Here is a 14804-nt window from a genome sequence, read left to right on the forward strand (position 1 = left end):
GGGGATTTTGCAGTGGGGGACTTTGGCGAGACAGGAGACTTGACCCTCAGAGGAGACTTGAGTGGCTCGGGAGACTTGATTCTCTGTGGGGTTTTGCCAGGTTCGGGGGACTTGGCTTCAGGAGAGGCGATTCGAGGAGACACCACGACTTTGTGCTTGGAATCAGACTTGCGAATAGTCAGAGTAAAATAGGCTTCTTGTTTGCCACCAGCATTTTCCACAATCAAAGCGTAGTTTCCTTCATCGGATGTCTGAACAGAAGAAATCTCCAAAGAGGAGCTGTACTGCGTAGAGACAATGTGATGATAGCTAGAGGACCCCAGAGTTGCTCCCTCATGAAGCCACAAAATGGAAGGCGCCGGGTCACCATCCACATCGCATAAGAATCTGGCAAGACCTCCCTCCTCAACACTCAGAGACTGAGGTTTGGTCAAGATCTCTGCAGGCACCACGGGCTTCGCCCTTTCCTTTTCGACAACAGTGACAGTTTTTGCCACCGTTTCCTTGACTGCTGCTGCTGAGATGTGGTACACCTCCGTTTTGGCCATGTCTGAGAGATAGGAGGATGGCGGTTCTTCATCCCGCTGGGTGGGAGAGAAGGCAGCATATTCTGCTGCTACTTCTAATGTGGCACTGTCTGAAGTCTCTCCTTTGATGTTCCTGCAGACCACAGAATATGTTCCCGCATCTTCAGACACACAGTTGTTGATCTGCAGATTCAGAAGTCCACTGATGTTGCTCATGTGGTGTTTGCTGCTTGATTGAATCTCTTTTCCATTGTGGAACCACTTGACTCTTGGCTCCGGTTTAGCCTGGACATTCAGGGTGAAGCTGGTGTTGGAACTGAAGGCAACGCGATGCGATCGCAAGCGGATGCTAATGCGCGGGAGGTGGTCGAGACTGAAAGGAGCTTCCGATGTTCTCTCCACAGTTCTCCGCTCTGACCTGAGAGTCTGCTTTCGCTCCTCATACCTGGACAGAAAATCTACTCTGGGCAAAGTCGTCTCTGTTTTGACAACCTTTTCTGAGAAAGGACCTTTCAACTCCGGTTCAGGTGTCCAGAGCTTCTTAATGGGCTTAGGAATATATTCAGAAGCAAAAATTGTCAGATGCTCTGATTCAACGCTCTCTGAAGCTTTTGTGACAGAGACGACTGTTTCCTTTTTCAAACTTTGAGTCTTCTCCTCAAACTCCATGCGCTGCAGTTCACTCTTGTAGGAGGAGATTCTCTGAGCAGTTGTGTGAGGTCGCAGCAACTCCTGATCCTCTCTCTCCTCGTATACCCTTTGCTTCTGTCTGGGAGGTTTGTACGTGGCTTTGTCATGACGCTGCCGCAGTTCAACAAAGCTGGGTCCGGCTTCATATTTGGATGGAATTCTGTACGAATCGTACCTTTGCGAGGCTTCTGCCTCCTCATCGTCGCTGTAGACTTTTACAGATGATGAAGGGCGCAGCGCTGACAGCTCAAAGCGGACAGGGCTGAGGCTGGGCGGAGAAGCGGAGTAACCGAGCTCCAGTTCTCCCTCCAGGCGAAGCCTTTCCTCCTCAATTCTCTTTATGGACAGATAGTCCTTCACCGGCAGTAGCAGCTCCTCATCTGACAGGTCACCCAGTGACCTTCTCCTGATCCTGTGGTAGATGTCCATCTCGGGGGAAGCTGCGCGGTGGTGCCTTGATGGCCTCACCGTCTCTAAATCATCCAGAGTCATGGACGGGATGCGCCACTTTGGCTTGTACTGGTCTTTGATCCTGATAGGCACCTCATAGAACTGCTCCCACCTGGAGAGACGAATGCGTTTCATCCTCTTCTGCTTGATTTTCTCCATGGGCTCCGGGAATTCATACTGATCTCTAAGCTTCTTGTACCACTTCATATCCGAGAGTGGTTTGAAGTGTTTAATTTCAACGTCCTCTTCGAGCACAGCCGGGTTCACGACCCGCGGCGCCGGTACATCGTACGGCATGCGTAGTCTTTTCTCATCGGCCCGTTTCTTTCTCTCCTCTTTTTCTTTCTGTTTTTCAGCCTCAGACTTTTCACCCCGTTTAGTTGTCACAGCAGGTTTAAACATGGTTGCCGCTTCCCTGACTGCCTGCACTGCTGCAGGAGGTAACAGTAAGCCAACGGTGTCTGACAATATCTGATGCAGCCTCACCTTTTTGTCCAGTTCCTCCTTTTGAGACACACTTTCCTGCTTCTTTTGGCCGCTCTCATAATCTTTCTTTACATGAGCGACACGTTCCACTTTTAGTGTTGCCTGGCAACTGGCAGATCCAGCAGAATTGGTTGCAGTCACTCTGTATACGCCAGAGTCTTCAGGCAGTGTGTCTTTCACATGAAGAATGAAATAATCCAAGCCTTCGTGGACAAGTTCGATAGATGGCCCAAAGGTTATGGGCGTGCCATCCTTTTCCCACTTGAGTGCCGGGTGGCCCGAAACTCGGATTTCAAAGCGAACGTTCTGGCCCTCTCTGCACTCGACGTTGGCAAGAAGGCGTTTGAACATGGGCCTTAGGGTGAGGTCTGCCGGTTTTGGTCGAGGAACCACGCTAAGGCGGGCCTTGCAGCTGTCGTCGCCATACCTGTTGCGGGCTACCACGCTGTATTCTGCAGCATCGTCATTGCCAACACTGTGGATGATAAGCTGATACAGGCCTGTGTCGCTGATGAAGGTATACTTTTTGTCATCCTCTCCAGGGATCAGCTTTTGTCCAGATTTGTGCCACGTGACGCGGGGCTCAGGGTGAACGGTGATGGTAACACCGAAGCGCACATCCTCTCCAATGTATGCTGTATGGTTAACCAGAGGAAAGGTAAACTCCGGTGGCTTTTGAAGCATTCTGGCAGTGTCAATCCGACGCTTTGTCCTCTTGACCACGCGAGTCGTGAAGAAGTCACGGTACGACCTGACACCGTTGACGAACAGCTCTGCGTAGGCACTGTCCTCGCCATACTCATTGACAACCTTGCATCTATACGTGCCATCGTCAGCTCTCGTCACCTTGGAGATTGTGATCACAGCCAGGCCGTCCTCATAATCAATTTTGTACTTGTCACCAGCTTCCAGTTGCCTGACACCACAATACCAAGTGACTTCAGTGGCGCTGTCATAGTTGTCAATATTGCAGATAAACTTAACACTGTCGCCCTCGCTGGCCACCAAGTGTCCGACCTGGCCTCCGACCGGTCCGTGTTCAAACGGAGCGATCTTCACCTTGGCGATTAACACGCCTCGCTGGGACCTAATTGAGCCACCGCTGGCCACGCGGGCTGCAGACACTACAGTGCTCCATTCTTTCTTCACCATTGTCTGGTAGTATCTCTTGTGTCTGCTGCTCTGGATGGTTCTGGCGCTCAGATTTTCTGCAGGAGCCGACAACCAAGGATGTGCCAGCGCCTCAGCAGCGGTCATACGATGCCTACGTTCCTTAGTCATTAAGCGGTCTGTGAAGTCTAGTGCTTCGACACTGACCTGCTTGAAGGACTCATCATCATAGCTGTAGGCTGCGTTTGAAACGTTGTCGATCATTTGCTGGTTGGTTTCAGCTATGAATGGATTGAGTCCACAGAGGAGCACGTAGGACAGGACGCCAACTGACCACATGTCAGTCACAGTGCTCACCATGTCACACTGGTGGATCTCAGGGGCCGCGTACTCCGCAGTGGTGTACTGGATCTTGATTTGATCTCCAGGGGTCAGGTGTCTGCACTGGCCCAACTCGATGATTTTTACGTTTGAGCCGGTTCTTGTTGTATAGATGATGTTCTCAGGTCTGATATCAAAATGTCCATAGCTTTGACTGTGCAGAAACTCAAGAGCTGAGCAGATCTGCCGAATGTAATTGGCAATCTCTCGCTCATTGAGCTCAAACTCCGCCATGTTGAGACGCTCAAAGATGTCGACGCCTGAGATGAAGTCATAGATCATTACCAGCTCCTCCGGGCTATCAAATGACTCGTGGAGCAGGAGGAAGCTTGTGTGCTTAGCCAGGTTCAGAGTTGCTATCTCCTTCTTAACGATTGTCTGATCTGAACCCCTGACTTTGACAAATTTAGCCATGTAGGTCTTCTCAGAGCTGATGCTCACACAGCGGTGGACAATACCAAACTGACCTCTTCCCAGTTCTTCTGCAATAGCAAATTTGTTATACAGATTCTTTGCATCAGAGTGCTGGGCTTTGCTTTTGGGAACGTGCCCCGTATCGTCAACCTCCCTGTCATAGAGAAGAACTCTGGATTTGTCCTCCTTTGTCATGACGGGTCCGCTGGTCTCAGACGGCGCACTCTGTCCAAACTTGTTCTCAGCGATGACTCTAAACTGATAGCTTGTTCCTCCAAAGAGATTGATAACAGTGTAGCGGGTGTCACGAGATTGAGCAACACGCTCCCATCGCTCAGCCGTGGTGGGGCACTTTTCAATAACGTAATTGATCACCCTGCTGCCACCATCATTTGCTGGGGCAACCCAGTTAAGTGCGACAGAGTCTCGAGAGACATCGCTGGCTTTTAAACCACGTGGAGGATCAGGCACATCTGCCACATCCAGCTCAACCGTCTGCTGGTCAATTCCAAATCTGTTTTTAGCACAGACAATGTAGAATCCGGCATCCTTCTTCTCCACGCCGTTGGGGAACACCAAAGAGGTGAACGATCGCGTGACAATGACCTGGTAGTGGCCATTGCTGTCGATAAGATCTTGTCCCTTCTGCCATGTGATAACAGGATCTGGCTTGCCACCAAAGGGTATCTTGATATTGACCATTTCCCCACGCAGGGCGGGAATTGCTTCTTTGTCCTTCAGGTTCTTGGGAAGGTGGATCTTTGCAGGAACTGATAACAGAGAAAACATGTCATTGTTGAGAGAACAGCTGTTGTTTCGAAGACTGTTTTGTTTCACATGTACGATATATTGTCTATTATGCAAGATATACTTACTTTCAACATCCAGAGAGACGGTCGCACAAATGGAACCTCCTTGGTTGGTGGCTCTGATCTGGTACACAGTAGAGTCTTCCTCGTCAGCCTCAATGACGACCAGTTGGTGGTAACCTCCCTTGAATTCTTGAATCTTGATCTTCTTTCCATCCGAATGGGTCTCCTTTCCTCGTCTGAACCATTTGATCACTGGTTTTGGCTGACCTGTGATCTTGCAGACAAGTGTAGCATTGCTCTTGTGTTTGACACTCAGGTTCCTCAGCTCCTCCTTGAAGGCGGGCGCCCGAACATCAATGGCCGTTGCGGGAACAATGCAAGCGCTTTCCTCACTGTAGTCACTTTGTCCTCCAAGGTTTTCACACTTCACCCGGAATACGTGTTCGATGCCCTCTAACAAGCGTTTGACAGAAAAGACTGTCTGTTTGATCTCATCTGTAGTCACGGGCGTCCATTCACCCCATTCCTTCTTATCCTTCTTTTGCTTTTTCTCAAGGCAATAGCTCTTGATTTTGGAGCCGCCGTCACTGAGTGGAGGCTTCCAGGAAACCACACAGGAGTCCTTGGTGATTCCAGAAACAACAATTGCCTGAGGCGGTGATGGTTTCTCTGTGGACAAGAAATGCTTTGTCAATATAACAGGTAACATTTTGTCTGATTTTGTTGAGTATTATCTTGTGGATTGAACAAACCCAGTTGGCTCTTAATGAGGATCGGTGTGCCGAGTTCAAGTGGCTCGCTGTTGCCATAGCGATTCTGGGCATATATGCGGAAAAAGTATCCAGAGCTGTCGGTAAGGTTGGGTATGCGACAGGATGTGCCGTTGATGGACGATGACACCAATTCCCACTCGCTTCCTTCCTTGTCCTCGCGCTTCTCCACAATGTAGTTGGTAATCAGGCAGCCGCCGTCATCCTTGGGAGGCTTCCAGCTGATGATGACCGAGTTCTTCAGAAGGGCCTCCAGAACGATGGGACCCTGAGGGACATCAGGTTTGTCTGCAAACAAAGGGTTTGACGTGTACACTAATTAATATGACTTCCACAAAGGCAAACCTAGCGCTCGCCCACTGAGGCATGACGACAAAACATACCATAGATTTCAACATTGAACGCGGTGTCGGCCCTGCCAAAGTGGTTGTGCAGTCGGATCCTGTATTTTCCTCCATGTATTCTGCGCTGCACATTCTTGACAATGAGGTGGGTATAATGCTCTGTGGTCTCGATACTGATGTCCTCTGAGTTCTCCAGGGTCTTGGCTTCTTGCAGCCACATAATCTTTGGCACCGGACGCCCAATGTACACAGCGTGGATGCGCAGGGTTGTTCCCAGGCCAGCGTAGTAGGTGCTCTTCAATGGGTAGTCGGAGTGGAAGGATGGAGCAGCTTCCAGTACGAGAACTCCTGTGTTTTCCGCTTCTCCGGCATCGTTGGTAGCCTTACAGGTGTAATCTCCCTCATCTTCTTGTTGGTCAGTCATGATGGAAAGGGAGTGGTTGCGGCCATCAGAGCTCATCTCGTATTTGCGGGACTGGACAATCTCCTTGCCCGCGTGGTACCACCTGATCTCAGGAACAGGCCGGCCAATGATCTGGCACTTCATTACAGCAGGCTGTCCCAGCTTCTCTGTGACTTCATCCATGTCCTTCCTCAGACTTGGTTTTGTTTCAACTATATCAATTGCAAGCAGAGAAATACATGTGCCAAATGTTAACAGGTGACTCATTGTTTTGTGCCAACTTTCATATCAACTGTCTGGGTACGCACCACTCAGTTTAGTCTTGATGCACGTCGCTGTCCGCCGGGGTCTGCTTATTCCAGTCTCATTCTCAGCAAAGACTCTGAACTCATACTCAGTAGCTTCAGCCAGACCACGCATGGTGAACTCCTGTTCTTTTAGCCTCTCCTTGTTGGATTTCTTCCAGGTGCTTTCAGTGGACTTCCTGTATTCCACCCAATAACCCAGGACCTCTTTCCCACCATCACACTGTGGAGTTTGCCAGCGAATGGTGATCAAGTTTTTAGTCACGGTCGTTGTATCAATTTCACCTGGCTGGCTTGGCTTATCTGCAAGGTACAAACAAGCAAAACAAAGTCAGATGCCTTCATCAAAAGGGAGTGATAGAGACAAGTTATATTTTTTTGTACAAATTGGAGGACATGTCTTGGAGGAAGAGTGACTAATTGGTTGATCATCCAATTTTTGCTTCTGACTTCACTCAAATATAATGACTCACCGAATGGATCTTTGCACGTGACGGAGTCTGACACAGGTCCAGCCTCACTCGCGCCAATGTCATTGGCAGCAAAAGTGCGGAAGTGATAGTCTGCGTTTGCTTTTAGTCCAGACAGGGTAAACATAGTGGAGGGAATCCTGGTGGGATGACGAGACCATTGCTCCGCGGACACCTCCTTGTACTCAATGAAGTATCCTGTGATGCAAGAGCCTCCGTCATGCTTTGGCCTGGACCATGCCAGTGCCACAGAGCTTTTGGTGACATCCATGATTTCTGGTGGTGTGCTGGAAGGCTCCGGTGGACCTGTTTTGCAAACGAGAGTTTCCCGGCTCATCAAAGGCTGGTGAGTGAATTCTGCCACATGACGGGGAAAACAAGAATACTTACAAAGCGGAGTCTTGGGCACCAGCGGTTGCTCCGACTTGAGAGATGGACCGATACCAAAAGCGTTCTCAGCAGTAACCTTAAAGTGATACTCTGTTCCTTCATTTAGGCCCTTGACAACCAATTGATTATCAGTCACCCTGCTGTCCACAGTGTACCACGCATTTCTGGTAACCTCTCTTCTTTCAACGATGTAACCGAGTATCTGTGCACCGCCGTCATCGGTGGGCACTTTCCAGGACATCTTAACAGAATTGGCCTGGATTTCCTCAAACGTTAAGGGTCCTTCTGGAGCACTTGGACGGCCAATGACATTGACCTTGATTTGGGCCTTCTTCTTGCCAACTCTATTTTCCATAAGAAGCTCATACACACCAGAGTCACTCCTCTCGGCTCCTTTAATCACCAGTTCACTGGTGTCTTCCGTGTAAGCGTACATGGCCTTGGCCGACACTGCCCCGCTGCCCTTTGACCATGAGCAGGTCGGGTGCGGTTTACCCTTGATGGGGAGAGAGAGCCGGACCACTCCACCGTGACGGACTACGTACACATCTTTGTATTTCAGCTCAAGCTCACAATCGGGAGATTCTGTCGAACCAAAGTGCAGAAATGCAACAGTTACTTTTCATTGTACTTGCATAACAACAACACATTGGCTGCACTTTTTGCACACATTCTTGTGTGTGCTTACCTAACATCTCTATGATGGTGACAATTCCAGGAACTTCGGCAGGCTCGCCAGAGCCGCCTGCATTGCAGGCCAGTACTCGGAATTTGAACTCCTCTCCTTGTGGCATGTTGGTCAGTGTGTACTCGCAGATCAGAGAGGGCGTGGTGTTGCATTTGAGCCAAGCCACGGTGCCCACCTTCTGCATCTCAATGAGGTAGCCGTCCACTCTCGCATCTCCCTCATCATCGGGGGGACTCCAAGCCAGTGATACAGACGACTTGGTGGTTTCTGTGATCCGAGGGTTCTGCGGGCAACCAGGTGGATCTGACCAGGACAGAAATATATTTCAGTTTTCATGGATCCCACTGTTTTTGTGAAACCAATAAAACAATTTTTTATACTTAACAAAATACAAAAACATATTTAATTTGGGGGTTTTTGGCCTCTCACCGATGGGATCTGATGCCACAGCTGGTTTGGAAGGCAAACTTGGTTTGCTTAGTCCGCGGGCATTGATAGCAATGATTCTGTGCTCGTACTCCAGGCCTTCAATTAGCTCTGTCGAGCGGTATCTATTCATGGTGACGGGATTCTTGTTGGCACGCACCCATCTGTCAGACCTGACTTCTTTGCGCTCAATGATATAACCAGAGACCTCCAGCCCACCATCCTCTTCTGGTGGGTTCCAGGCAACAGTCATGCCGTCACGCGAAACATCGAAAACGGTCGGTCGGCCAGGAGATCCAGACACATCTGTGAAGGAGGCAGAGCGTGTTAGCCTTGTGTCAATGACCACATGTGTTTATGGGAAGAAACAAAACAGCTGTTACTTGTCAAGCTCCGGCAGGTGACAATCTCAGACTGCAAGAATTCTCCGGTGCCGTAGCGATTCACAGCAGCCGCACGGAAGACGTACTCATCTCCCTCAATCAGGTTCTCAAATTTGAAGGTAGGTCGGCTGACCGAGTCAGAAACCGGCACCCAGCCTGGTCTGTGGGCATCTCGTTGCTCCACCACATAGCCGGTGACGGGAGCTCCACCGTCCCTGTCTGGAGGATCCCAGCTACTGGTGACTGTGGTGGCGTCAATCTCATCAAATCTGATTGATCCTTTTGGTTCATCAGGCTTGGCTAAGGGCAAATGCAAAAAAAACAACTTTCAAACCACACTTCTTTTGTTGCATAAAATCTGGTTCAATGTCATCCATTTTCAGAGGTGGGGAGTAACGCGCTACATACAAGTAACTTTTGGGATAAATTGTACTTGCCAGAGTAGTTTTGACGCAACATGCTTTTATTGGCGTAAATTTGTTTTGACGAACAGGTACTTTTTAGCTGCTTCCGTTTTTTGGTCAGCAAGACTTTTTGCTCGGACACCAACCGAACACAGCAAGGCAGCACATGAGCGCGTTCCAATTGGATATTGTACTCTTACTTGAGTTCAATTTTGGCTACTCTACCCACCTCTGTCCATATTTCAACTTGATATATCTTAAAAAAATCAAACATGATGGCCATCTGCGGGGGTTTCCTTACAGAGAATGACGGCCTTGATGACCTCGGTGGTAACACCAACAGTGTTCTTCAACTCCAGAGTGTAGTTTCCGGTGTCGTCAATGGTTGTGTCGGAAACGGTTAGTTTGGAAAACTTGCCAGTGCTCTGGATCTTGACACGGTCTGTGATTTTGATCCTATTGTCACCAAAGAACCAGAAGCAAGACGGGGGAGGCCTGCCAATGATTGGTAGGTTCAGCTCCAGTGTTTTTCCGGCCAGAACGTTGATGGTTTTCTGGGGAAGGCTGGTGAAATCCACTTCAGGCATCACTAAAAGATTTTTTTTTTTGAAAAGGTTAAAAAAAAATAAAGGTTAATCACGCTGGACCCTTAAGCGAGTGAGAAAAAAATGCTCTGACTGACTGTGCTTCTCACCTCTTTGTTCTTGTACAGTCACAGGTGTCACAAGCTCCTTTGCTTCGCTGGCACCTCGACTGTTGATGGCTTTGATTCTGAACAAGTACTGCTCTTTCTCATTCAGCTTCTCAATGGTGTGTTCAAAGTCAGTTAGCTTGAGGGAGGCCACTTTCATCCACTTTTCAGTACCAAACTTGCAGGCCTCTACCATGTAACCGGTCAGCCTGCCGCCTCCGTCATGCTCAGGCTTCTCCCAGCCCAACGAAACGGTGCTCTTGGTGACGTCGATCACCTCCAATTTGCGCGGCGGCTGAGGCACCTCGCAAACCAGGATGACGTCGGATGTCTCACGAGGCTCACCGACACCGTAAATGTTTTCAGGTAGGACTCGGAAGTAGTACAGCATGCTCTCTATCAGGCCATCAATCTTAAAGGATGTCTTGCTGCACTTGGAAGTCACCGTTTTGTAGGCTCTCATGGAGGCCTCGCGCCTCTCAATAATATAATTATTGACAGGAGCGCCGCCGTCCACCGTCGGGGCATCCCAAGAGATGGTGGCTTGCTCTTTGGTCAGTTCCTTGATCTTGATTGGTCCCGTTGGTCCCGGTGTGTCTACAATGACAAAAGTTTACGCTTTAGATACAGCTCTCCTAAATACTCAAAATAATAATGTATAGTGTTTTTGTTTGTTTTTTTATAACATGAACTCATGATATGGTTGTCCGCTTACCATAGACTTTGACCAGAATATAGACTTCCCGTTTCCCAGCAGAGTTCTCAGCCACCAGCGTGTATTTTCCAGCATCATATCGGTGGACCTTATCAATGATGAGTGTGGTTGACTTGTTGGTGACCTCTATGAAGCCTCGGTTGTTAAGGTCAACACCTGGCTTGCTCCAAGTGATTGTTGGAGCAGGACGGCCAGTAATATTTACAAAGAGGCGCAGAGAACCGCCGGCACGCAGGCAGATGGTTTTCTTCAAGTCATCGTGGAGCTCCAAGTCTGGAGTTTCTATTGGGCCAAAGTAATGAAGAATTAGGGTGTTGAGTTGCGTTGCATGGGCAAAAAGCGCCACACCTAATATTACTCTAAACTCTACTGGCTTGCAAATTTGCCAAGTTGAATGTTTTCTTTCTTCCTGAGCTTTACAGAAAATGATATGATTAAGAAGATTGAATGGGCAACATACCAATTCTCTCCACTGGCTCCGTTTCAGCACAGTGCTCACTGAAGTCTCCAGTGCCATTGATGTTGATGCCGGCTACTCTGAAGCGATACTTCTTGCCTGGGCAAAGTCCGGTCACCGTATGTTCTGAAGTACGCAGTGTCTTCTCATGGGCCTTTATCCACTCCTCTGTTCCCGCTTCCTGCATTTCCAGTAAGTAGCCCAGCACATCAGCTCCTCCATCCTCCACAGGGCGAGACCAAGCCAAGGTAATGCTGTCAGCATGGGTGTCAGTGATACGAGGTACAGAGGGCGGAGAGGGGGTGCCTAAGACGGGAGAAGATCAAGCTTAAAAACAGCCATCGGTGGTCAAGATTGGTTAGATGCAAAACTAGCCTGTCACCAATTAAATGAATTCACCAATCTATTAATGTTTGGTGGGGTACTGGGAACAAAGTGGACTTACATGTTGGCTCTCTGCAGACAACATACAGAGAGACATCACTCGGTTCGCCCTCTCCAGCCTTGTTGATGGCCGTCACCCTGAACTGGTATATGTTGCCTTGGGTCAAACCGGACACCTTCAGTGTCGTGTCGAGGTGTGCTCCACTCCGGTTCACCTTCACCCAGCGGGCACTCTTCTTTTCCCGCCTCTCAACCAGATAGTGGACCAACGGACTGCCACCATCGCTCTCCGGCTTCAGCCACTCAATAGTCGCAAAGTCCTTTCCAGACACCAGGATCTCAGGTGCACCAGGTGGAGTTGGCACAGCTGTAAGAAGACGTTCTTAAGGTTGAAATCAACAACTACAGCAGGCTGATGTTATCATCAGGGGTGGATATCAACATTTTGACATAGTTCTCATTTTGACAACCCAGAGGTTGTTGTTTGGTGCCCAATCAAACAACCTCACGGATGAACTTGGATTTATGGCACCTCTGGGCAGGGTTTATCGTTTATCGTTAATGTCTAGAGATGTAATTTTAGTACAAATGAATACACTTTTTTTTTTTTACAACATACTTATACCGGAGCGAGTCATTGACAGCTTATTAAAACCATACCATTTACTGTTTTATAAAAATACATTAAATTCTTATATATTTTTGTGGGGGGGCGCCACGGACCGCGTAAGGACATATTTTGTATCGGCAGCGACACGGCGATAACCGTCAAAGCTGGAGGCTCTCTTGCACACGTTCAGCTAACCCTTTAAGCTAGTCAAGTCAGCCGCCACGTTTGTTGATAGGATTCTATGCAATGCACTGTGAGGTTTAATTAGAAAATAAAATCCGAACGAGTAATACTGTACATGGATAGCAATGTCTTATCTGGCCTTTATTTGGAAGTTTTTCCTGGTTGAAGCGGCTGATTTGACTTGTCGAAGTTGGCCTGACCTACCCTTTATTGTCCAAAAGTGCACAGACAGACTTTGAACTGGAGCAATATTTCAATTTCCACTGCTCATGCGCACTGGGGCACCGCTTATTTGCAACCCTGGTTATAATAACGATAATTGCTGGAGGGCAAGGCAATGGTATATCGGAATGTGGAGTTACAGTCACATAGTTGGGTCAAGATTACAACCCAAAGCACCAATTATTTATGTTTGGGAAAATCATTAGCAATAACTTCCACTGCAGATTACATTATAAAAGTAAAGTATATCACACACATTTGACAACGGTTGGACGAGTAAACTCACTGAAAGTGTTTCTGGCGACCATGGGCTCTGAGACAAGGGGGACTCCAGGGCCATATTTGTTGAGTCCCCGGACTCTGAATATGTATTCTGTGTTCTTGAAAAGCCCGGTTATGTTGCAGGTCAGCTCCTTGCACTCGGCGTGCATGAAAACCCAGTGCAGTCTGTTGGTGTCTCTCCTCTCCACGAGGTAGTGGGACACCTCATCACCGCCATCCTCCAAAGGAGGCTTCCAGTTCAGAGTGCACGACTCCTCTGTTATCTTGCTGATCTCGATGCTGCCTTCACACACTCCCGGGGTGTCTAGAAACATGCGATATTGTCTTGTTAGTCGTCTTCTATTCTAATACGGATTTTGATTTCCAATAGAATGCACGTCTACTCACCAAGTACTTTGACATTGACTTCAGCAGTCTTTGTTCCACTCAGATTCCTCACAGTAAGAATGTACTTTCCGGTATCATCTCTGTCACAGAACTTGATGATGGCCATTGCCCGGTTGGGCGTGTATTGCAGGTGGTACTTCTCACATAACTCTAGTTCCCTGTTGCCCTTGGACCAGAACGCTTTGGGCTCAGGCCTGCCACCCACTGTGGCGTCCAGAACTAGATCTGACCTAGCTCTCACCATAACAACTTCAGATAGGAGTTTGCCGTCCAGCTGAGCCCTTGGAGGTTCTGTCGGAATATAAAAACACATTTACACTAGTTACATCTGAGCTGTCAGCCTGGGTATTTGGCACATGTGACATTTGGTCTTAGGGCCGGCATGGCTCAGTGGTAGAGTGGCAGTCTCACAACCCGAAGGTTCTTTGTTCAGTCCTCAACTTTGACCATGTGGTAGTGTCCTTGTGCAAGAAAGATACCGAACGCCAATTTGCTCCCAGTGGACTTGGCAGCGCCTTGCATGGCAGCAGCCTCCTATTAGTGCACGAATGTGTGTGTGATTGGGTAAATGGGAGCCTTTGTAAAGCCCATTGAACACCATTTGATGTAGATAAAGTGCACACCATTAACCGTATTCGATCACAAATAACTAAAGTAGCTTACCAAAGTCTGTCTTGCACTGCACAGAGCCGGTGGAAACTGATGGGGTGCTGAAGACTTGGTTGGCATTCTTGGCAATGACTCTGAACTCGTAGGGCTCTCCTTCTCCCAGGGCGGTCACAGTGTAGAAAGTGTCTGTCACGTTGGTGTAGTTACACTTGAGCCAGCGGCCTTCACCAGTCGGAGTGTATGGTTTACGTTCAATAATGTATCCTACAATTGGACTGCCACCGTCATTAAGCGGAGCCAACCATTTGAGCGACACTGTGGTCCTGGTTACATTTGTCACTTCTGGCTTACTTGGTGGATCTAAAAACACAGATGTCAACTTGTGTTAGTTAATAGGTGACCAACGCTTGCAGGACAAGCAATACTCACCAACAGGGTTTTGGGCGACTGCACCTTTGGAGGCTTCACTGGCCTTGCTCAGACCAGCACTGTTCATGGCATAAACTCGGAACTGGTACTCTAGACCTTCAACAAGGTCTTCCGCCTTATAAAAGGACTCAAAGCATGGGATCTTGTTTTCCCTCACCCAGAGAATATTATGCCTCTCTTTCTTCTCAATCCAGTAGCCAGTCACCTTGCTGCCGCCATCGTGATAGGGCTCCTCCCACTTCAAGGTCATTGTGTTGGCAGAGATATTAAAGACGGTTGGCCTTGTTGGGGGTCCAGGAGGTGCTACAATAGTCAAATGTGAAGTTTGTTAGTGATTCATGACTTTTATGATAAAAATTTGTCATTCAGATTTCGGAATTGT

At 48.5% G+C, this 14804-nt stretch overlaps 1 protein-coding gene across 1 annotated transcript in view; it reads right to left on the reverse strand.

Annotated features, from left to right (window-relative positions):
- ttn.1 (titin, tandem duplicate 1) overlaps window positions 1-14804 on the reverse strand; it is a 147736-nt gene that overhangs the window by 2915 nt on the left and 130017 nt on the right. Inside the window, exons 184-202 of the mRNA XM_086091313.1 lie at window positions 14423-14725; window positions 14048-14353; window positions 13385-13675; window positions 13002-13301; window positions 11762-12067; window positions 11320-11622; window positions 10860-11141; window positions 10148-10741; window positions 9755-10042; window positions 9050-9349; window positions 8670-8972; window positions 8241-8543; window positions 7553-8137; window positions 7166-7468; window positions 6696-6995; window positions 6024-6599; window positions 5623-5928; window positions 4934-5539; window positions 40-4828 (exon numbers count right to left, since the gene is read on the reverse strand). Coding sequence (XP_085947439.1) covers window positions 40-4828; window positions 4934-5539; window positions 5623-5928; window positions 6024-6599; window positions 6696-6995; window positions 7166-7468; window positions 7553-8137; window positions 8241-8543; window positions 8670-8972; window positions 9050-9349; window positions 9755-10042; window positions 10148-10741; window positions 10860-11141; window positions 11320-11622; window positions 11762-12067; window positions 13002-13301; window positions 13385-13675; window positions 14048-14353; window positions 14423-14725 — 11344 coding nt within the window. The remainder of the gene's footprint in view (window positions 1-39; window positions 4829-4933; window positions 5540-5622; window positions 5929-6023; window positions 6600-6695; window positions 6996-7165; window positions 7469-7552; window positions 8138-8240; window positions 8544-8669; window positions 8973-9049; window positions 9350-9754; window positions 10043-10147; window positions 10742-10859; window positions 11142-11319; window positions 11623-11761; window positions 12068-13001; window positions 13302-13384; window positions 13676-14047; window positions 14354-14422; window positions 14726-14804) is intronic.

The sequence above is a fragment of the Leptonotus elevatus genome, chromosome 12, assembly GCF_054856555.1.
Source record: "Leptonotus elevatus isolate MCC_2025b chromosome 12, RoL_Lele_1.0, whole genome shotgun sequence".
NCBI lineage: Eukaryota > Metazoa > Chordata > Actinopteri > Syngnathiformes > Syngnathidae > Leptonotus > Leptonotus elevatus.